This window comes from Nannobrachium achirus (genome assembly GCF_963921795.1).
Source record: "Nannobrachium achirus genome assembly, chromosome: 22".
NCBI classification, from domain to species: Eukaryota; Metazoa; Chordata; class Actinopteri; order Myctophiformes; family Myctophidae; genus Nannobrachium; species Nannobrachium achirus.
In genome coordinates, this window is record NC_137829.1 from 40,849,056 (window position 1) to 40,874,430 (window position 25,375).

General features: G+C 43.8%; 1 protein-coding gene across 1 annotated transcript in view; it reads right to left on the minus strand.

Annotated features, from left to right (window-relative positions):
- gli2a (GLI family zinc finger 2a) overlaps window positions 1-25,375 on the minus strand; it is a gene marked incomplete at both ends in the record, with an annotated part of 141,292 nt that overhangs the window by 67,673 nt on the left and 48,244 nt on the right. The window contains one exon of the mRNA XM_080752989.1: window positions 9,541-9,646. Coding sequence (XP_080609115.1) covers window positions 9,541-9,646 — 106 coding nt within the window. The remainder of the gene's footprint in view (window positions 1-9,540; window positions 9,647-25,375) is intronic.

Consider the following 25,375-nt stretch of genomic DNA (forward strand, 5'->3'; position numbering starts at 1 on the left):
ACCGCTGTCTGAAAACTCACCTCTTCACCCCCTAGTACTTCTCCTTCCTTGTATCACTTTTGATAGATGCTAGTACTAGGCAGATGTATATCGTCGTTGTCGGGTGGAAACCTTGTATGTCCAAGACCGTTCGTTTTGCATTTATCGTTTTAAAAACGATTTAAACTAGTGAAAACAGCCGATCTACAAGCACCTGTTTTCACTACTTTTGTGCAACAGCCTTGTATGATGAAGCAGGGCTTAACTTTACGAAAGAACATACAAATTTGAAACTTGGAGATACAAGGTTTCCACCCGACAACGACGATGTGTTGCTTACTTCCTCACATGTTATGTTATTGCACCACAATGCTCTCAGGTGTAAAGTAACTAAGCACATTTACTCAAGTACTGTACAATCATCTTAATCATTTTTCTCCTTCTCCACTACATCTCAAAGGCAAATGTTGTACTTTTTGTTCCACTTCAATTATTTGAAAACTTTAGTTAGTAGTTGCTTTGTAGATTTTGATTGTTATTACGAAACCACTTCGGACCTACAGTACAGTATATACTTTGACAATTTGAAAATGGACGATCCACAAGCTCACAACTTGTCGCTTTGCGAGGCGTTGTGAGCTTCTCTCTCTCTCACGCACACGCACACACACTTTTTCTTGTATTCCTTTCATCTAGAATATGCCAAGGTGTGGTTTAAGGTGGGAGTTATTTGGAGTTTATGCAAAGGAAACTCTACGGGACAGCCGTAATCTACTTTAATGAGCTGGGATTGTACATAGGGTAATTATCTATTACTGGTCTCTATGGCTGTCACATACTTTAACCGTGAGGAATGTGGTCATTTTTTTCTTTCTTTTTTTTTGTTTTTTGCATGAGAGCATGACATGACGACCATGTGAACGGTGTTATGTTTTTTGGGGGGGGTGAGGGATATTGGTTTGCGACATAGCAGCGTCAGATTGATGGGTCCCTGGTTCACCCATGAAGAACATTCCTGGCAGTAAGTCAGTCAGCCAGCCAACACCAGAGACCCACCCTTCAGCCAAGACAGCCAACCCAAAGACAACTAGAAGCAGTGCTCTTCCGAGCACAGGTCTCCACCAGGGTGTGCGTCCTGGCGGTACTACTGTATAATAGGCCAATGTAAAAAGGGTGGCATATGTTCGTCACCTTAGATCTTTCATGGCAATCGGACACTGCATGCATGATTTGAAGCATTGTGTTCCAGAAATGTGTTTTGCTAAAGTCTACCTGCTGGTGGCGCTATAACAGCCCAATGTGAAAAAGGTAGCATTTGTTCCTTGACCTAGTGGGAATCACGGTAATCGCAAGCTGCGTTGATGATTTGAGGCATTTTGTTCAAAAACGGAGCAATCCTGCAAACTTTGGAAGCTAATATTAGCCAATCAGGATGGAATATGAAATATCAGACAGATCGGACTTGATCACATGACTATAGAGATACTGTGTACCAATTTGCGTGATTTTTGGATAAAATCTCAAGGAGTAATATCCAAAGATGTGTTTTACATAAGTCGGCCCAAAGGTGGCGCTATAAAAGGCTGATGTGAAAAATGCAGGGCAAAGGTTTATCCTTAGCCTCTAGGGAGTGCGCTTACAAAGTTTGAAACTGATCGGTGGAGTTATAGGTAAAACCACAAATGGGCCTGTTATAGCGCCACCATGAGGCTGATTTCAAAAATTTGAAGTGGCATTTCTTCCTCGACCTAGTGGGAACGTGTGTGCGCGATTTCGTGATAATTGCACTTTGCGTTTGGGATTTGAGGCATTTTGATCAAAACGGCTCAATCCTACAAACTTTGGAAGCCAATCTTAGCCAATCAGGATGGAATATGAAAAATCGGACACACGGACGGACGCACGCACAGACACACAGACGGACGAAGGGGAAAACATACTCTCCCCCATGCCTTCGGCTGGTGGAGACAACAACACCGCTGTTCAATCAGCACACTGGATACTGGGGCATTCACCAAATATTCGAATATTCGAATATTCGAATATCAAAGTCACTATTCGACGTTGTTCACCGAAGTCGAATATTCTCTTTTTTTTTTTTTTTTTTTTTAAATTGTTAACTCTTTAAAAAAAGATATAGTTTATAAAGCTTGGCTATAGGAAGTCGTAATAATGAGTTGTCAATGCCCCTGGTGGATGCATTTGTTAATGCTCTATACCAGGGGTTCTCAAACCTTTTTAGGCTGTGACCCCCAAAATAAACATATTTGAACTGGGGACCCCCACCCTGACAAGCACTTGGAATTGTACAGTAGGTATTACATTTAATGTGACTTGGTTCCACATATAAATATTGTGAAGATAGCAGATCTACATGCTCACAACGCCTCGCGTTGCGAGGCGTTGTGAGCATGTAGATCGGCTATTTTCACAATGTTCGCCTCTTGCTTACTTAATATTTAAAAGTTTGGCCAGTCCTGTCGAATATTCGACTATTCGAATACTTTGAGGTCGAATAATTTCAATACTAAAAATCACTATTCGTGAATGTCCTACTGGATACACGTACATGCAGATAGATGCACATACATGACGACGCAGGCTCTGTACACAAACACAAACAGTGTTGGGGGAAGCTATTCTGAAATGTAGTAGACTACTTTGCTACCAATTACTATACGCTGCAATTAGCTATGCTACTAATATTTCTAGTAATCCATGTTAATTCCAATTTTGGAAGACATAATGCAAGTGTCTCTCTCTCTCTCTCTCAAAATCTGTGCGAAATGCATACAAGCTCGGGCAGAAGAAATTTGGCAAAAGTCCAAATTAAGAACTTAGTGTTTATTTAAAAAAAATATATTATAAATGTGAAAGATATGTTTTGTATAAATTGTCTAAAAGTCAGAGGTCACTTTGGTGACTTCTGACCCCTGATCTAAACCTGATAGATTATGAGAATGGTGAGTTAATTGAATTCATTTTAAGTCATGTTTTTTACATTTTCAGAATTATGTTTATAAAGTGTGGGATAGGTGGAGAAGGGTGACTTATAAACGAATGAACTTTCGTTTTTATTAACTTTATATATTCTATGCGCAGGGCTATATGAATGTACAGTATGTACTGTATGTGTCTTGCTCAAAATCAGGTTGTATTATGAGTTGCTGGCTGAGTTTACACCGGCATGTTTACGTTTATTATTTGTATTCAATTGGTGTGCCTGACAATCCCATGTGGGATGGGTCAAGAAATTGTCTGGACACAGAAATAAAATATTCATTCATTCATTAATTCATTCATTCATTCATTCATTCACATACACTGGAAACTCACAAAATACTGGAAATTGTAGCTATAAAGCTTGAAGTTCTGCTACTAAGCTACAGCCCGGCACCAGGGGCGTCACACCAAATTCTGGGCCCTGGGTACAAGGATTCACTGCGGGCCCCCCCATGAATGTTAACTATTGAAAAATCGTGAAAATGTGTGCAAGAAACCTATGTCAAGGTCCCCCAAGATGATATGTATTTGGCCACGGACCCCGATCTCAAAATATTTAGTTCCAGGGCAGGGACCCCCAGAAGCAAAATTTGAGTTAGAAATGTTCGCTTAAAAAATACATATATTCAAAGATTTTCACACATTTTCACAACTTTTTGCTATTTTTTTTTTTCAAAAATATCAGATCTACAAGCTCGCAGCGCGGCACTCGCCCCTCCACCTTGGGCCCCAGTAACTCAGTCCCACTTTCCTACCCCTTGTGACGCCCCTGCCCGGCACTGCAAACAAACACACACACACACTCCCACCCGTTGTTATCCTTCCCGTGTTGGCCAAACCAAACCAATGCTGTTAAAAAAAACAACCAACAAACCAAATGTCTGCTGCGTATAACAACCCATTTAATCAACACATTCCCCCCTCAGGGGGTCCGCCACCAGTCTGACTGTCTGCCGGAGGGGAGACCACAGGTCTCTGCCACACAGGGAAACCATGAGCGCATCTCAAGCCCAGTGGCGTCAGTTCAGCAAAAGCCAAGGTATGGCAACATGACTGGTGTCTTGCACGCGCGCGCAAGACACCAGTCATGTTGCCATACCTTAAGAAGTACATTCTATTTCCCCCCGTTTCTACGGTTCCTTGGGCTGGATATGGCAGCCTGGAATGGTTGTTCAAGTGCAGCTAAACTTGGCATGTTAGTAAACGCGGCGCGCCACAATACCTTGTTAAAGTGACCATTTTGTTAAATTTTGTTATTTTACTGTAATTTAACAACATAATACAGATAGACAAAGAGACATTCATGGATTTATATTTAAAGGTAACTTTTATTCCCCCCCCCCCCCCCCCCTGGACCCAGGGTATGGCAGCTGCATACCCCTGCCATACCCAATTGACGCCCCTGCTCAAGCCTGATTCATTTGCGCGCCAATGTTGCGTGCGAAAATCTCCAAGCTCACAAAAGCGCCTCAAACACTAACACGTCGTGAGCTTGTAGATCAGCTATTCTCGGCTTCAGCTTTCCAGCAGCCAACTCTGCAGTTTGAGTCACCACCGCCCGCCCCCAACTGCCTCCCTCGAAAAGCACAAGAAACAAAACAAAAAAACAAAAAAAGCAAGCGAACCGAGGGCGGAACAGAGGGCTGTGTTTTCCCCCCTCATCCATATTTGCGTTGTTGTTTGAGGTTGCGGGAACGGAAGGCTGCATTTCGGATGCTAATTACCCATCAGACACACTGGCACAGCGGCCCTGGCTTCCCTGGATTGTGGCTTTGGCTCTGAGAACGCCCGACTATATAACGTGAAGACAAACTCTACTGTTGAACCCACGAACGCTCGCAACTTTCATTCATTCCTCCATCTCTCTCTCCCCTCTCTCTCCCTCTCTATCTCTCTCTCTCACGCTCTCCCCCTACATCAATTCTCTCCCTCCTTCTCTCCCATTTTCTCTCCCCTATCCTGCCCCTGTCCCCTTCTCTCTCCCCCCCCCCCCCCTCTTCCATTTCTCTCTCTCCGTCCACCTCTCCCCTTCTGTCCCTCATTTTCTCCACTTCTCTCCCTAGTTCTCGCTCTCCCTAACCTCTCCCCCCCCCCCCCCCCCCCCCCTCCGGCACTCTCTCCCTCTCTTTCTCTGGCATGCTAAACACCAATGCGACGCGTCTACAGACCGCAGGCCGAGGTCACACTACCTCTAGCATCCCGAGGGTTGCTGGGTTCAACCCATTTGAAATGACTTCATCGTCCCTCGGCCCACCATGCCCTTGAGCAGGGGCGTCAATTGGGTATGGCAGGGGTATGCAGCTGCCATACCCTGGGTCCAGGGGGGAGAAATAAAAGTTGCTTTTAAATATAAATCCATGAATGTCTCTTCGTCTATCTGTTCTGGTTATGATGTTGTTAAATTACAGTAAAATAACTACAAATGCAAAATTTTACAAAATGGTTTAACAAGGTATTATGATTATATTCTCCACACCACACTTGTATTCTCCCCATCTTGACAAGATGGTATATTCCCAGGTTCCGCAGGTCAGCTGCACAGGTGCAGTTCATTATTGTTAATTGTGGCACGTTTACTAACATGCCAAGTTTAGCTGCACTTGAACAACCATTCCAGGCTGCCATATCCAGCCCAAGAAACCGTAGAAACGGGGGAAAAAATAGAATGTACTTCTTAAAATAAATGTATCATGCCTGTTGCTAAGGTATGGCAACATGACTGGTGTCTTGCACGCGTGCGAAGGCGTGCAAGACACCAGTCATGTTGCCATACCTTAGCTTTTTCTGAACTGACGCCACTGCCCTTGAGCAGGGCATTATGAACGTATATGCTTAAGAAACAGTCCTGAGGGACAGACACCACATGTTTCTGAATCTGGATCTGGATCTATTTTACTGTGCAACGGCTCAGAGGTTTTACAATAGAATGGCATTATAACCTCTCATAAAAATCTACTGCTTCTTCCCGTGGGGTTGTGGTTTTGATGGGCTGAAGCACAACAAAGTCTTAACTCTCTCCGTCTCTCGGTCTTTCTCTCTCTCGGTGGACACCGGCTTCATTTCACGCGAGAAACAGGGCATGCAGTTGCAAAATTTGGATTCATTTCGAGTTTATATCGTTTGGTTTGACCACATGACCCTAGCGTCCCCGATTCTGAGGCAGACGTCCGGTGAAGTAGCCGATCTACAAAGATCAGCATTTATTTTGGCTAAGGGATTTGGTGTAGAGGGGAAAAAAAGAGGGGGCTTAGTATAGACCCCTGGGGGACTCCAGTTTGAGTGGTTTGTTAAAGGTTTGTTAACAGTATTTGTGAAGTTCGTCAGATGACCCTGACACTCCTGGAGAGTGCAAAGTTTACATCCCATAGCCTGAGGAGACGGTCATCGGCAGTTTACAGTGGCAGTAATCAGATTTCTATTCACACATCACTCGTTCGGACAAAATCCCACCCAGTACACATTATCACCTCAAACAAGGCTGCTGAACAGCGCCACTTAAAGGTTGGTCACCCAGCGATATTGTGTTGAGGTCGTACTGATACGGACAGACAGATATATGGACATACCCGCGCGGTCAGTTTTGAAGCGGTTGACGCCACTCAAAAAAAAAAAAAAAAAAAAAAACGTTCCACACAGAATCCACTGGTGTGTCCTCCCTCCAAGCTCCTCCACTCTCTAACCTCACGTTATACCGCAGGCTTTTCCACAGTGCCTGTGGAAAAGCCTGCTTACCCAGTGTGATAGCAGGGCCTAGAGCCCACCATGCCATATCCAGTAATTTGCACATTTACACCATACATCCACACAGCCTTTCCTACTCCTCTCTAGGGCTGTCACAATTATTACATAATCGTCTAATCGTGATTATTTTACATAATCGTGATTATTTTTCATAATCATCATAATCGTTTCCATGTAAAAAATAGTGGAAATAGCAGATCTACAAGCTCACAACGCGTCGCGATGCGACGCGTTGTGAGCTTGTAGATCGGCTATTTCCACTATCAATGTTCTTTTTTAAGTATAAAGTTGTCAAATATGTCAGTAATTTCTTTGTATATTTAGCGTATGTGTCATATCTACCATGTGCAACTTCAAAGTTAATCGCCAATTATTTGAGTGACAAATTGTCATGTAAAATGTCACATCGTGACAGCCCTAATTCGCACATTTACACCATAACAGCGTTTCCTACTCCTCTCGCCTTTCTAACCAATCGGTGGTCTGCAGCGTGTTCGCGTCACCATTTGGTATCACCTCGTCTCGCGTGGAACCTTGATGGAGGTGCACAGTGTATGCCAGATGGAATGCCATAAAAGTGGAGTTGAGTCAAGCTGGTACCATAATGCGGAAAAGCGCCACTTATCTGCCTGGAAAGTGCTTCCATTACCAACGCGTTGCACTTTAAAGGTGTCGTTCTGCAACACTGCACACGCAGTATTTGAATACTTAAATACTTTTGAAGCCAGGTTTACCGTAAGGGTTTTTTTTTTACGCAACGGTGGACTCTCTATAAAGTTTCGTTTTTGTTACGTCTATGACTGACTTTTCCTTTTAACCAGTGCACTGTTCTCCTCTTACTGCAGCGGAGGATTTACTGTTTGGGTCAGGGACGTGCTGGCCATTGGGAAAAGCGGAACAACTCCCGAACGGCCGGTTCATTCCCAGCCGGTCCAGGCCGGCCATTAGGAAAAAATAAAAAAATAAAATGTCTGCCTTCGTTCCATTTTGGGGGCTGGGCGGCCAACAAAGTAAATCGTCACTGTCGGGCAGAAACCTTGTATCTCCAAGTTTCAAATTTGTACATTTTTAAAAGTAAAGCCCTGCTTCACCATACAAGGCTTTTGCACAAAAGTAGTGAAAACAGCCGATCTACAAGCACACAACGCCTCGTTGTGTTTAAATCTGTTTTTTTAGTTTAAATCATTTTTAAAATGATAAAAACAAACGGTTTTGGACATACAAGGTTTCCACCGGAAAACGATGAAATATAACTCATGTAATTGGCCCACTGCCTTGTCACTTTGTCACAAATCTTTGAGTAGCAGCAGCGCTATAGAGAGAGATCTCTCTCTATAGCGCGCAATGAGGGCCTCTCCGACTCTTTTTCCCGGGCTGAATCAGGGGCCCAGCACGTCCCTGGTTGGGGTTGTCAGAGGAGTTTGTTGGCAGAGAGCTGCTCCATTGTGAGCCATGCCAGAGGCTCTGCAGGACCTCACACCACAACTAGATAGGACAGGACATGTTAACACACACTCTCTCTCTCTCTCTCTCTCTCTCTCTCTCTCTCTCTCTCTCTCTCTCTGATATATCTCTCTATCACAGCTGCATCTCTCTTTGATGTAACTAAACCAGACCTGGGCATTGTGCGGCCCAGGGGCCGTATGCAGCCCTTTGGTTCGATCTGACCGGCCCTTGGAGGGTTAATGGCAAATTACAAAAGAAACACATTTTCAAATTTTACCTCATGCATGGACTTAAGCTGCATTTCTTTTAATTTGAAGTTTTTTATTCACGTACATATGGATGCACATGTGTGTGTGATCATTGGATGTTGTCTCAATAACAAGCAGGTGGTCAGACTGGTCACCTGTCAAGACGACCTGCCTTACCTTACCCATCAAAAATGGCTAAAGAGGCAAAAAGAAAGAAAAGTCGATGCCGAATGCCGGGTTTTCAAAACTTAAAATTGGACCGCTAAGTATTTATCTTCTTAAGTCGGAGGTAAAGCCGTGTGTTTAGTCTGCGGGGAGCACATCTTGCGGTGAGAACTGCCTTTTGGCCTGGCCCTCCACAATATTTTCTGTTGTTCACGTGGCCCCATGAAAAAGAAATTGCCCACAACACCCGAGCGCAACCAAACCTAAAGTGACTTGCCTTTTAGTTCTACTGGATCTCTTCCCCACTCGTCCCTCCCTTGTAACACTTTAGTCTAGTTTTTATTTGTTGACGAAATTGTCAATATATTTAATCTTAGTATTTAGTCATCACAGCTTTGTTTTTATTTAGTGAAAAAAGGTAGTCGGCAAAACATTTTTCGTCATAGTTTTATGCGTCAAAATGAACACTGTCACAGGGTTAAAGAGGTGGTGCCATGATTCCCCCCCCCCCCCCCCTCCCTCTAAAACATGATTATCAGGTATTATGATTATACTAGGAGGAAGATTTTTTCCCAAAAAAAGTATACAGAAAGAGTTAAAAAAAAATGTTTTATGTGGCCACACCCCCTGTTCATTAGGTATGCATGGATGTCATGGTGGGTGGTGACCCAGCTGAAGTTAGCCACACCCCACAGTGTTGGGTGAATGGTAATTAGGGGAGGAGTTGATTCTGTGATGTAAAAGTATCTGTGTTTTTTAACTGACACTTTTGACCACAAGGTGGCAGCCTCCAAGAGAAAACAAACAAATACCAAGAGAATACATAATTGCTCATAAAAACCACATCAGGGGTTACAACGATGTACTTTCAACCTCCTAGACACATGAAAAACAGAAAAAGTACAAAACTATGGCACCACCTCTTTAACAAGTGACCGAAGCGCCTGTTAGGACTTACCCATGCATGGCGTGGAGAGGGTGTGGCTCATAATGGTACCGCCCCTCATGGTGTCGCATGTCGATGGGGATGGGCGTGTGGAAGGTAGGGAAGACATGATGAGCACCTGAGAGAGAGAGAGAGAGAGAGATGGGAAAAACCTCAGTAAAGGAACAAAAGATTCAAATGTAAACTTTTCAAACTACTCCACTTCTCATTTGTTTTTTTTCACGCGTTTTACAGTAAGCTACATCAATCTGTAGCTTACTGTACGAGGCACCTGCGGCTGAAGAGAAACACTTTCCAATTCCCGAATTGCAGCGGGGTTTCACGTGACCGGGAAATCCGGTTCCCTCGCAGACAGCAGTGTTAAATCATGTTTAAAAGACGAAATAAGTTAAAATAGACGATTTCCATGGCAACCGGCGATTACATTTTGTTAAAGCCTCTTATCCCAAAAAAGAAACGAAGTTTGAGCACACGGTTCAGATCCTAGATCAGCGACATTACAATCAACCAACGGTACCAGGAACACAAGCACCAGATCCTACAGTATACCAGTGGACACGGTGTCTCTTGCGTTAATGTGATGCCGTGATAGTTCAGGGAATGTGTTTGTGTAACAGTACAGTATAGTGCGGCGTTCCGTGATAGGCTCCATGCCCGCCTCACAGCGGGGGGGACGCAATAACGGCGCTTTTACAGTTCCCATAATCCAGCTGTAATGGGAACCTTCCAGTCTTGTCATGGGGCAGATCGGCGCTGTGAGGAGCGCAGGTCCATTTAACGGTCTGCCCCGTCTAATAAGACCAACGCAAAGTCTTTTATTGTAACACACAACAATGAGCTGCGTTCCCCTTTTATACGAGGGACAAAGAATGTGTAAATGAAGCGTTTCCTGCCGTTTTCAAAAGGTCTGCTGGCTTCGGGGAAAACGCGGGGCTCATTAGAAGCACACTGCAGATATGCATTAATTACTGCTATTACAGCGTCTGAGTACACAAGGCTTTAGAGTTCAAGTCTTTAGATGTTTAGGGTGGATGAGCGCAGCTCCATTTAAACAGTGCAGCGACAGGCAGCTGCACCTCCGCATGTTTTAATGATCAGGAAGGAACAAACTAAAGGGATGTTAACCACTTAAGACTTTAGTCCTGCATAGAGCACCCAAGTCTGACGTAGTTTACACCTCCTACCTGCATGGGCCGCGTTTTCTTTCCCCATTACCGAGTGAATTCCCATGGACTTCTTTTTCACGTTAAATAAGAACTGTGTTCCTAAAATAAACAAATGATCTATGATGGTTTGATTCATATGGATATGAAGTATCAACTGGCGGCGAGAAAACGCTAATGTTACCGCTGCAAAATTAGTAATGTTTTCGCCGGAAACAGACTGTATTAAATACGAGTGACTGCCTATCGTGAACGATACAGAGCCACATCCCCGTCAATATCGCAGAGACAGTTTGTTTATTTTTGGACCACAATGCTCACATGAGACGGTTTTAAGATGAAACAATGTTATTCACCATAGAGAAAAATCTACAAGTGACGTCAGGACTTTGGTACTCGATATCAGTGGTTCCCAAACTTTTTTTGCCCGTGACCCAAAAGAGAAATTAGATGTTTTGCTCAATCAGCAATTCTACAAGATTGTAGACCGGCTATTTTCATTACTTCTTAAACATCGTGTTCTAATTTATGGAATTTCTTTGTTTTTTCTTTCATTACAAATCTTAGAAATCTGTTTTTGATTCCTTAAAAAAATGCTTTTTGGGACCCAAAGGGACCCATAAAAATATGTCTGCGACACACAAATGGCTCCCGACCGACTGTCTGGGAACCAGTTATCTATATCGTTGTTGTCGGGCGGAAACCTCGTATCTCCAAGTTTCAAATGTGTACGTTCTTTCGCAAAGTAAAGTCATACAAGGCCGTCGCACGAACGTAGTGAAAACAGCAGATCTACAAGCACACAACGCCTCGCGGTGCGAGGCGTTGTGTGCTTGTAGATCGGCTGTTTTCACTAGTTTAAATCATTTTTAAAATGATAAATACAAAATGAACGGTTTTGGACATACAAGGTTTCCACCTGACAACGACGATATACTTCGTCGTCGTACGAAGCAGCGAAAATAGCGATCTACCAGCTCACACAGCACCTTGACCCCGTCTCCCTGGGGTTCATCCCTAATAGCTGGTTGGTTGTCCGTGGTTCACCGTGCCTAGGGTGAACCGGGAACGACAGGGTCAAAGGTCAGAGCTTAGCTTCAGGCAGGCAGTAGTACTTGTCAACCAGTGCTGTAGGTGTCCTTCCTGACACCAGGAGGTGTCCTTCCTGACACCAGGGTCTAAATGTCTCAATGGAAGAGTAGGGAGACCAGTGGTGAAAAAAGTACTTCAATGTTTTAGTAAAAGAAAATCAAAATGTTACTTACGTACAGTACTTAAAGGACAACTTTAGTTTTTTACAACAAGGGTTCATATTTTAGATTGTAATTAAAGAATATAAAAGATGAGTGTTAAAATTATTTCATTGACTTCTTTCTATTGTTTTAGAGATTCTTATTTCAGTGGTTCGGGGCATGCATACACGTGGCTAAATATGTAATTTTGAATAAGCCCATTCCCAAGATACAACGCAACCTTTCATGGTTGGATGTGACTTATGGGGGATAGAAGTGTTACTGTAAATAGCAATAAAGAAAGTGCTGGCTTATTGTCTCTAAAAAAGACATATTTAGCCACTTGTACGCATGCCCCCATGCGTACACATGCCCCACATTTTAGAACGGTAAACGCAATAAAACAAAAGAACTAAGCAAATGAGAACATTTTAACACTCACTTTTTCTTTTCTCTAATTACAATCTAAAATATGAACCCTTGTTGTAAAAAAACAAAGTTGTCCTTTAAGTTAAATGTACTTAGTTACTTTACACCACTGAGGGAGACCTCCTCCAACCACTGCAGAAGTGTACTAGTTATATTGTATTGACGATGATCTTGACCCCTAAACACTTGAACCCTAGCGTCCCTACTCTGGTGGGAACATAGCTAAAAAATAGCCGATCCACAAGCTCACAACGTAGATCGGCATAGAAATGGTGTAGACTAGAGGGAAATGATGTAGAGCAGTGGTTTTCAAAGTGGGTGACGGGGCACCCTGGGGTGCGGCGACGGCAGTCCAGGGGTGCCGCGAGATCATTTGATAATATTTGGATTTTTTTTTTAGACACTTGAAAAAATATTTAGTTAGTTTTAAACTTGAAATACAAAGTTATTTTCAGTCAGTTCTAACCAAAATGGCTGTTATCTCAAAGTTTTCCTCGCAACATAATCACTAAAATTCGTCACTGACGGGCAGAAACCTTGTATCTCCAAGTTTCAAATTTGTACGTATTTTGGTAAAGCAAAGCCCTGCTTCATCATACAAGACTGTCGCACAAAACTAGTGAAAACAGCCGATCTACGTGCTTGTAGATCTGCTATTTTCACTAGTTTAGTGCATTTTATAGATGATAAATACAAAACGAACGGTTTTGGACATACAAGGTTTCCACCCGACAACGACGATATGCTATAAATATAACGTGTTGGGAGTGAATATTATAATGTAGGGGTGCCTCGGATTAAAAGAAATATTCATGGGGTGCCCTGAGACAAAGAAAAGTTTGGGAACCCCTGATGTGGAGGGTAAAAAAAAAAAGAGCGGACCCAAGTACCGAGTCGACCCTGATCAACTAGTTTAGTAAGAACAACCGAGTGGTGACCTCTATCCGAGAGGAGCTCTGGGGAACGATAGAATAACCATGAGTAGGAAGCATGGAGGTCTGCACGCAACAACCAAACCGCAACCTAATTAATATTGAATGCTTGGCGTGATGAGGCTTTCAGAGGTTCTCTGAGTCAGCATTCCTAGGCTTTGCTCTGAAATCCCTCCATGTCGCTCACTCGGACCGTCAGCCGTCACACGGCTAAGCCCGTGGAGCCGCCGGGTCTCAGCGTAAAAAAGTCCCGTTTTTCTTCTTAAAACACCTTTTGTTGTTTGGAGATGTGTTACTTTGTCCCCCCTGGCGCTGAGTTCCTGTGAAAACAAGGCGTAACAAGACTCCGGGCCTGCGGGCCGCGCTGGAATGCTCCGCGTTTGTTTTCACAGAGGATCCCAGACATAAAGACAGGCATTACTGCTACTTAACCCTGATTGAGGCTATTGTCCCTGGGATTGGTCCTGTCGTGGGCCTCCCTCTCCCTCGTCCTCTCAGGACCCCAGTGATGCCTGCTTCAACCGGGGGTCCAGACCAGTAGGCTTCGATTTGTGGTAATAATAACGTGAAATAAACAGGGGAAGGAGCATTTTCTTAACCACATTCGCCCTATATACTTCTTTGTACAAGCTCACAACACAGCGTGGCACATTCATTGTGAGATGTAGATATTTTTGCAAGTATTGACAAATGGTGTCCAAAACAGGGATGCCAGTGTTAACAATGGTTGCATATGTTTTTAATTAAAATGTGTTAAATTGTGATATAAACTAGACCAGGTCACCTGGTCGTGCCAGACCCGCAATGAAAACTAGTATGGCACTGAACTAACACATGAACACACAGGATTTTATAGTCTCAGCAACAAAGCGTAGTGAGCTTGTAGATCGGCTTTTTTCACTAGTATGGCACTGAACTAACACATGAACACACAGGATTGTATAGGCTGAGCAGCTGGAAATGTTTGTGAGCTTGTAGATGGGCTGAGGAATTTATAGTGTCAGCAGCTCGTCAGCCAACTCAACTCAGCTGGTCCTGTACAGGTGACGGCACTCAAGGCAATCAGCCCAGCAAGGGAAGGGAGGGGCAGATGAGCAGGCACACTGAGGAAAAAAGGGACAGGCACACTGAGGAAAAGAGGGACCGACAGACCGACCGACAGACCGACCGACAAAGCATTATGTAGGCCGACCCCCTGGGTCTGGCAAATATCACACGAAATGCATGTATTTATTTAGTCTGACCAGAAGCAGGGATCAAACATACCCTATACCGTCCATAAAAATGAATGGCGAGAGATCCCCGATCCCCCAGTATATCCATCCCTGAGTACCAGTACTGGTACCATAGATCAGTCAGTGGTTCTCAAAGTGGGTGCCGTGACTGTCTGTCTGTAAAGAAGTGCCCTCTCCAGACCATGAATGCAGTTTTTACTATGGTGAAAGAAATGCAAATGCCCCCTCTTTCCATGCCATACCTGAAGGCAGCATTGGAGAGAATGAAATGCCTTGTCCAAACTCTCCTGAACTTGAATGCAGCATCTTATGTTGAAAGAATTGCCCTCTCTTTGTAGAAATCAAGCATCGAAAATAGCAGCAAGCTTGCTTGGAGGTCTGCTATTTTCACCAGATTTCAGCCCCTGGCTCTGTAACATTCAAGTCCAGGGGTGCCACAGAATACTGTGATAATATTGTCATTTATCAATATCACTTCAATTTAACCACTTCGTCTAAGTTAGTTAGTTGGACCACCAAACCATCTCGCCCCAAAATAGCCGATCTACAAGCTCAGAAAGCGTCGCGTTGTGACGCGGTGTGAGCTTGAGGATCTGCTATTTTTTGGTGAATGAACGTCCCCCCCAGAATAGGGATGCTGGGTTAAGTAAATGTTAAAAGTTTTTTCACTGTCGCCCACCAAAAAAAAAAAAAAGGCGATTTTCTCCACCGCCGTACGACAAAGTGTAAATCAGGCTTCATGGTGACAATTAATGACTTTTGTTCACCCCCCCCCCCCCCCCTTCTCTCTTTATTTTCCTCTCACTCTTCCTCTCTCTCTCTCTCGCTCTTCTTGTCTTGTCTCGTCTCACAAACACAGCTTAGTGTTTGTGTCAAGATGGAACTCGGCCAATTAGAGAGAGAGAGAGAGAGAGAGAGAGAGAGAGAGGGAGAGAGGGAGAGAGGGAGAGAGGGAGAGAGAGAGAGAGAGAGAGGGAGAGAGGGAGAGAGGGAGAGAGAGAGGGAGAGAGAGAGAGACTACCAAGTCAAGTTGTGTCTTTATAAAAGCCATGAGGACAAGCTGAGAGTGTGAGCTTTGTTTCAAGAGTGTCGACAGAAGTTGAAGCTTTGTGTGTACTCACCCTGCTTGACACTACTCTGTCTCTGTGTGTGTGTGTGTGTGTGTGTGTGTGTGTGTGTGTGTGTGTGTGTGTGGGGGGGGGGGGGGGGGGGGGGGTCAAGGAGTAGGTCAGGAGGCCTGGAATCGGATCAAACAATGGTTTAATGAATGAATCTTCTCTGAATTTACACTGAACACTGGAAGTTCTCAACTCATTAGTCAAGCAAACGCGCGCGCACAGCCGCACACACGCGCATGCACGCACACACACGTTTGTAACAGCACTTTAGATTGGACCAGCCTTGTACCGGAGATTGTGATTGGACTCCCATAATAACCATATAAGATGGGGAGCGGTGCTGATTGGCTAATGACAGACAGGTGAACAGAGAGGAAGCTGTCTCTCTCTCTCTGGGTTCGGTGCAGTGTTGCCAAGTCTGTTTGTTATAAGCCCGGGTTCTCAAAAAAAAACATTTTTAGGCTTTTTTTTTAGACAAGCACTTGGAATTGTATAGGTATTACATGTAATGTAGTCTGGAGGGATTCGCATTGAAACCTGGTCTGAAGGGGCGTTACCACTGTGATTTTTTTCCCAAATCAACAGCCAATGAAGACGAGGAGGCGTCGCCCACAGTAGTGGGTGCTCATTGTAAAACAAGACCGTAGGAAACCCCTACCGGGAAGTGGGAACGTTCCTGCAGGGTCGCTACAATACAAAATAAACCTAATCTACTTTGAATCACCCAGTTCAAATAACAATCCAATCCTTAAACATACATTTATATGCCTACATGTTAGAAATAGCAATATTATTATAAAGGGTCAAGGATTTCAATGAATGTGAATTGTTTGTGTAATGGTCTGATTCTAGTGCATTTGACTGACCAAAGTCACCACCACCGATTACATTATCATGTTTCATTGATCTTTTTGTTGTTGTTGTCCAAGTCCTAACGTGCATGCATGTATGCAGCCAAAATGGTGATTTCAAATAGGCCTAAACATACAACTCACCTTAATGTGTCAGCCAGCCATATGCTAATGCTACCGACAGAAAGCATTAAGTACCGAACTCGTTAGCATAATAAACTGTCGTCTGTGATTGTCGAGCAGTTTAATCTGAGTTACCAGAATAAGCAGCAATCAAACAATGGAAAGATATGCCGTACGTTTTAATAGCCTTCATGAAAACACCACCAAAACGCATAAATCAGGCATTCATAGGGTGAGGATATGACTTACTGGTTTAGTTGTTTTACAGCTAGTAGTATAGCCTACTACTAATAATGTAATATTAAACACGAAATCCAATAGTAGCATATGGCCCCAACAATCATAATATTCTGTTACTTTATTTCTTACAGAGGTAAAGTTAGTTAGACTTGAATATAAAAGTAATCAAATCAGTAGGCTTACATCTCTGTAACATAATGGCCCAGCACTTCCACAGAAATTGTATTACTACCCAGCCTGTACAAACGGCATCCATGGCTAATTTTAGAAATGTAAATGAAAATCCCAAACAGCAGAGCTGTCTATGTATGCATTTGCTCAATCATTAAACATAATAATTCTATAGCCCCTACTTGATGTAGATGGGATTATATTTGAACAAAACATAAATAGGTCTGTCAAGGAATATTTGCAAGAGCAGTTCCTTATTATATGCTCATACATTATACAAATAACCTGAAATCTACATTTGTCATAATATCCAGTGGCAGACTGATATTGAACATTTATAGTAATACTCACAGCACAGGTGATACATTAAGCTAGGTAAAACATTCTACATATAGTGCATATCCAAATAAATGTCCAGGCAAGTGTCATAACAGGCTTTATTTGTACACCCAGAGGTTGCATTTTGACCAGAAGGCAAGTGTGTCCAACACCAAATCTGCATTTCATTTCTACATGAATGTTCTCCCTAAGACGCTGATGCTGTGAGTGCACTGGTATTGATGCAAACAGGATGGAATACAGCTCTCCATGGCACTTCCTAAAAGGAACTTCTGTCCCTGGCTGTCGCAGGCCCTGTGGGAGAAGAGAAAAAACAAACATCACAACACTGAAACAACAATAATGATTGAGCTAATTATGAACCCTTTACAATTAGAAATAAGCCAATGTTTTCAAACAGTCCCTTTACTTAAAACAAATGGGAAACTGTGTCTGACAGCATTCTTGTTACTGCTATTAAAATATCAATGTAAATTGGCACCCTTTGTTTGGCTATATACCCTTAAATTTACACAAGGGCAAAACATCTATTGTTTATAAAGTACCTGGAATGCCAGGCACACACCTAGACCACTTAGCACCACATCATCTAATTCTAAGGCTTACTCTGTGTAGCTATTGAGTATCAGGAATCATGGTGTCAGGTCTACTATATTGTGTTGCAAATTAATGTCCTCTGACTGATGGTCCCTTTTAAAACGAGCTGTAGATCAACCATTTTCAAACAGCCTATAGGTATAAAATAGGGCTAACGTGTTCTATGTATGTTTTTATAATATTATGTATTATAATGGATGCATCTAAAGTTTTCAAATAATATAGTGGAATAAAATTACAATATTTGGATCCGGGATGGAGTAGAAATAAAAATATGGCTACAAAACCTACAGTACAGTGAGTAAATGTACTTACTTTACACCATTGATGTCCGGCCATACCACGCCAACAAGAACTGTTTATCATCACATTCAACTGCCATAAGTGGTTGAAAGATAGGACCTATATAGTTATTATAGTGGCCCATGTGGGAATGATGCTTTACTGTTTGTGATCGGTTGAATGTGATTAAAGCAGTTCTTGTTTGCATGATATGGTCGGACAATGGTGTAAAGTAGCTACATTTACTCCAGTACTGTACTTTGCAGACATTATAGCCTAATAAATATTACATTGAGCACTGTAGCCCTACTTTATACATAGTCTGGATTTACACGGCGCGATGCAACACTATCGTGAGCTTGTAGTCTATTTTCAAACATTTTGGACTTACTTTTGATGCTTTTAAGTAGATTTTGATGGCAATACTTTCCGGAGGATTTCTACATTGCAGTATTGATACATTTTGGGCCCTTTTTTACACCACTGCCAGACAGATAATAACATTGATTTGCTTACCAATACGTTGTATGGTATCCTTTAGCTTCGATGTAGCTGCTGGATGCTAGTGAATCCTCAATCCGGTGAAACAAAAACAAAGTAAATTTTCTCGTCCATTCCAATTAGGTAGCGACCGCTTCAATGCAAAAAACAAGTCATGAGTACATGGCTGGGAGTCAATAAACACAGTGGCAGCGTTCTGTGTTAAAACAAAACGTGCATCATTCACGTCTATATGCTACAGAGTGAGCGAAAGTTTATCTAAACTGTTTACACGGACCCTCGCCTCGGGAACACAGGATTTTATTTTGGCAAATCCGGTATGGGCGGGTTTGCTCCGAGCTGGCCGAGACATGATTGGAGGCTCAGATAGAGAGCGGGGCCAACTTCCTTTGGCCAGAAAAATAGACGTTTCTTACCAGGCGCTTTATTTTTTTTCCGATCGCCAAAATAAAAGCCTGGTTCACGAGGCTACATGTAATGTGACTCGCTTCCACAGATACATTTTGTGAAAATAGCAGATCTACGTACTCACAACGCCTCGCGTTGCGTACTACAGGGGGTCCTCCAAATCCTTTGTGTGATAGAAACGTTTTTCTCCTTTTTTATATTAACCACTTGAACCCTAGTGTCCATATTCTAAGAACTTTAGACAAAAATAGCAGATCTACAAGCTCACAATGCCTCGCGCTGCAAGGCGTTGTGAGCTTGTAGATCGGCTATTTTCGGCAAAGAGGTTTGGTGTAGAGGGGAAAAAAGTACAGAGTGAGAGGTCAAGTTTATTAAGTATTGACGGTTCAAGTTGTTAAATATCTGAAAACACACGTTTATATGAATCAAAAATACACTGATGATTGTGCTGTCAAACAATGAAACTATATATATGAACAGGTTGTGGGGGTCCCTGCTTCATCTTTCTGTCAACTAAGCGGTGCTTGGCCTGAAAACGTTGAAGACCCCTGCTATAGTTGCCTCATTTGGGCTTGTTTTCATAGACCCGGTTGCTTGCCTGCTTGTTTCTCTCCAAAAAATCTGGCGACATTGTTTCAGCGTTGAGTTGCGACTGCGAGGACTCATTTTTCAGAGCAGCAATATAATGTACTGGAGAAATGCACAGAGAGAGGGGGGGGGGGGGGCAGAGACAGGGGAATGATAGAATTGGGGGAAAGAGAGAGAGAGAGAGAGAGAGAGAGAGAGAGAGAGAGAGAGAGAGAGGGAGGGTGGGGGCAGACAGGGGTGTCGCACCAAATTCTGGGCCCTGGGTACAAGGATTCACTGTGTTATTGTGTGCTTTAACTATTGAAAAATAGCAGATGTACAAGCTCACAGCGCGGCACCGAGTGCCGCGCTGCGAGCTTGTAGATCTGCTATTTTTGACTTTTGACTTACTTATGACTTACTTTTGACTTACTTATGTTTCTATGTCAGTGGTGCTCGAACCTTATCCTGTGAAGGACCCCCAAAATGATATGTATTTGACCACGGACCCCCATCTCAACATATTTAGTTCCAGGGACCCCCCCCCCCCCCCCCCCCCAGAAGCAAAATTTGAGTTACAAATGTTCACTTAAAAAAAAACATTCAAAGATTTGCACACATTTTCAGACTTTTCTAAAATAGCAGATGTGCCGCACTGCGAGCTTGTATATCTGCTGTTTTTCAGTAGCTAAAGTATAAAATAATTCCAGGCCCCTCCTCCACCTTGGGCCCTATAGTAACTCAGTCCCACTCCCCCCCCCCCCCCCTTGTGACGCCCCTGGTGGGGGCAGAGAGAGAGAGAGAGTAGAGAAAGAGAAGGAGCAGGAGACGAGGAGGAGAAGGAGGAGGAGAGATTAAGGGGTGCGCTTGATTGAGACAGGAAATTCCAGGAGGAAAAGTTGGCTTGGATCCTAACTACACACACACACGCACATGCGCGCACACACGCACACACACACACGCACACGCACACACACACACGCACACACACACAGACACACACACACACACACACACACGCACACACGCACACACGCGGGCGCGTGCGCACACTGAGGCCGTGAGTTTCCCAGCAGTGCACTCTGGGTAAGCAGCCATGCAGTGTAAAGTGGTGGTGGGGGAGACGGCTTGTTACTGCTGTAAAAAAAAAAAGAGAAAAAAAGAAGGAAAAAAAAGAAAGGAAAAACATACTCTCAGTGTGTGTTTAATCACAGTCTGCATTTGTGCCGTCCGTTTGGGTGCATTTCTTTTTCCTTTTTTTTTTTTACACCCTGACAGTTCAATTAAAACGTGGAGGATTTGACTGCGTTGAAAAGAACAAACAGCCACAGCATACGGGTGGCGACAGAGTGGATTTATGGACTTACAGGAGGAGAGCACACAGAACACACGGCCTCCTGAAGAACTCACTCCTCTTCAGCGGTGGACCCAAACGCTCCAGTATTACAAAACGTGAAACTTTCTATCAGGGACGTGCTGGGCCCCTGATTCAGCCCGGGGAAAAAGAGTGGGAGAGGCCCTCATTGCGCGCTATAGAGAGAGAGATCTTGCTCTATAGCGCTGCTGCTGCTACTCAAAGATTTGTGACAAAGTGACAAGCCAGTTATATTTCGTCGTTGTCGGGTGGAAACCTTGTATGTCCAAAACCGTTTGTTTTGTATTTATCATTTTAAAAATGATTTAAACTAGTGAAAACAGCCGGCGTTGTAGATCAGCTTGTAGATCAGCTTGTAGATCAGCTGTTTTCACTACTTTTGTGCGACGGCCTTGTATGATGAAGCAGGGCTTTGCTTGGTGAAAGAATTTACAAATTTGAAACTTGGAGATACGAAGTTTCTGCCCGACAGTGACGATTTACTTTGTTGGCCGCCCAGCCCCCAAAATGGAAGAAAGGCCGACATTTTATTTAATTTTTTTTCCTAACGGCCGGCCTGGACCCGCCGTTCTGGAGTTGTCCCGCTTTTCCCAATGGCCAGCACGTCCCTGCTTTCTATACTTGGGGTCGACACTAAGGTCTCAGAGGCAGGCACGTGCACACATAAGACATCAAAGGAGGCTTGAGCCCCTGCCCTTGTAAAAAAGTTCCCTCTCCAGACCATGCATGTATTTTTTGCTATGGTGAAAGCAATGCAAATTCCCTCTTTCCATGCTGCCATACCTGAAGGCAGCATTCAAGAGAATTGCCTCGTCCAAACTCTACCTCTCTGCTCTCTATATGTAGAAATCCATCTCCAGTATTGATTATATTCTTGACTTGCTTATCAAGCACCGCAAAATAGCCGACCGCTATTTTCGATATTTTCACCAAAAGGCCCTTTTAGAAATGTCAGCCCCTGCCTCTCTAACATTCTCTGCACGTCCCTGGTCAGAGGCACTTGCCCTTCTGGCAGGTCATGTTCTACTTGCCCCATGGTCATGGCCACTTGTCCGAAAAGTATATTCATCCATTATAAAATGACAGGTAAAACCGACACTTGTAGAAGCAATAAGCCACGCGAGGCTTGTGGTTACCTGTACTTTACACTGGCTGAGAGGGTTGGAGACACTCGGCTGCGCCTCGTGTCTCCCTACGCCTCTCGGCCGGTGTAAAATACCAGGTAACCACTCGCCTCTTGTGGCTTATTGCTTCATTAGCACAATGTCGGCTTGGTTTGTGTGTGCTCTGTGTAGGTGCTCTGTTGTGTATATTTTGTGCTCATAAAAAGCAACACTTTGTATGAATAAAGCTTGGAACATGCATGCATACATGTGCACACGCACACACACACACACACACACACACACACACACACACACACACACACACACACACACACACACACACACACACACACACACACACACACACACACACACCGAGTAACCCCTTCCACACACACACACAACAACTTCCAGAAGATAAGGCGATAGAATCCAGGCCCCATCTCACGCGCACACACACACACACACACACACACAAAACACTTTGTGGTCTGGCCTCTTACTCCAAAAGAGGCTTCGGTGTAGAAACCATATCTCCCAGGGAATTAGTTATAAAGCGGTAACAGGAGACAGCTGTGGTGAGAGAGGGGCCCCCCGAAGGCCCCCGGGGGCCCCTGCACAACTGGACAGGCTCTCAGGGGATGTTTAGTCTGGTCGTGTGTGTTGGTCTGTCATAGGACAGCTTTGTTTTTGGTGTTTGGGGTTTGGTCTAATAATACAGTACAATGGTCCTCAAACTGGATCATGTCAAGGACCCACAGATTAATATGTATAGCCTATTTGGCTTCATCCGCCAGAACCACGGTGTGTTAGTGCCGTGCTCCTCGACATTTTCAGGCCGCGACCCCCAAAATAATCGTATTTTAACTTGAGGCGGTTGGATGTTGGCATTAGGGTTGTGTGTGTGTGTGTGTGTGTGTGTGTGTGTGTGTGTGTGTGTGTGTGTGTGTGTGTGTGTGTGTGTGTGTGTGTGTGTGTGTGTGTGTGTGTGTGTGTGTGTGTGTGTGTGTGTGTGTGTGTGTGTGTGTGTGTGTGTGCATTCACACACATGCATGGTTGAACTGGATGGAGGTCAGGTGTGGAGTATGGTGGTCTATGCTGTGGGGGCTGTTTGAGGACCTGTGTCCTCAAAAGGCGTGTATTTGGACAGCGGTCACAGAATCAACGATGCCATTAATTAAAAGCTAACCTGCAGAGTCAGCCGAGCAAACGGTGTGTGTGTGTGTGTGTGTGTGTGTGTGTGTGTGTGTGTGTGTGTGTGTGTGTGTGTGTGTGTGTGTGTGTGTGTGTGTGTGTGTGTGTGTGTGTGTGTGTGTGTGTGTGTGTGTGTGTGTGTGTGTGTGTGTGTGTGTGTTAGCTTAGGCGAAGCTAGTATCTGTACTATGCTATTCTGGTACAGCAACATTTTTGTTTAAATAATATATTTAGTAATATTTCTTATTTATTTTATATTGCATTTTGTTGCAAACCTACAGTAACCCAAGCCTAACCCCTATTCCTAAATATAGCCCTAAATCTAACTCTAACCCTAACCCTAAATCAAACTCCTAAATGCTTGATCCTAACCCCAAACCCAATCTACTTCCTTAGCCCTAAAGATGATAACAAAGCAATTCTTGTGGGGTCCGGCATTTTGTGACCTCAAAAGTAGTAAAGTAATACCCCCCCCCCCCCCCCCCCCCCCACACACACACACACACACACACACACACACACACACACACACACACACACACACACACACACACACACACACACACTGAGCTGTTCTGTATGGTCGTAGTTGTGAAGGAAGCGAGCTAGTTTCTTCCAGATGTGAAGAGCAAAGGTCCCCCTGAACGGCCAAATATTTCAGAAATGTCACCCCGCGTTAAGAACATTCCCATACCTTCATATCAAACTCCAGTGACATAGACCACAGCCATTTAGCGCCAGAGGGGGGTTAATTTAATTAACCCATTTAGACCTAAAATTATTGAATGCTTTAACCAGTGAAAAATAGCAGATATACAAGCTCGCAGCGCGGCACCGAGTGCCGCGCTGCGAGCTTGTAGATCTGCTATTTTTGGAAAAAGTCGTGAAAATGTGTGCAAATCTCTATATGTATTTTCAACGTGAACGATTGTAACTCAAATTTTGCTTCTGGGGGTCCCTGGAACTAGATATTTTGAGATGGGGGTCCGTAGCCAAATAAATATCATTTTGGGGGTCCTTCACATGAAAAGGTTTGAGAACCACTGACACAGTAGTCTCTCAAGAACAGACTAACTGAGCTCCAGTTAAGTGAAAAGGACCTTTTCTTTGACGATGGCTGGCCAGATTGCTGACATAGAAAACATAGGGTTTTTCAAAAAACCTTAGAAGGATTCAAAAGACACTTATAGAATCGGGTCAAAATTCTAATTTTCACGATTTTTTTCAAAAATAGCAGATCTACAAGCTCGCAGCGCGGCACTCGGTGCCGCGCTGTGAGCTTGTATATCTGCTATTTTTCAATAGTTAAAGCATAAAATAATGAAACACAAAATGTGTACCCCGTTCTAAATGGGTTAAACAGATCTCTCTCACTCTCTCTGTTTCTCCTCCCCTATATCCTTTCTTAACCACATGAACCCAAGCATCCCTACCCTTGGCACGTCATAACAGCAACAGTCCGGATCAACTTTTTATGGGAAACTGCATACGAAATGCCAAACATTATTCGTCATCAAGCTCCAACTGACTTGGAATTGGTTGTAAGCACTGGCCGTGCTAGCGTCCCTAATCCGGGCGTGTCATAATGAACGTCGACTCTGCGTCGAATCGAGCAAACGTTTGGCGAAAATAGCCGTACTGCAAAGCTCACAGTCCACGGCAGTGCAACGCATTGACGAGACTTGGGAGTAATAATGAACTGCGTTTTCTTTATAGCGCTTTTCTAAGTACTCAAATGGTACAATGGTTCATTCAGGGACGTGCTGGCCATTGTGAAAAGCGGGACAACTCCCGAACGGCCGGTTCATTCCTGGCCGGTCCAGGCCGGGCCATTAGGAAAAAAGTAAACTGTTTGCACAAAAACTGTTTGCACAAAAGTAAAAATTAAACTGTTTGCACAAAAGTAGTGAAAACAGCAGATCTACAAGCACACTGTAGATCGGCTGTTTTCACTAGTTTAAATCATTTTTAAAATGATAAATAC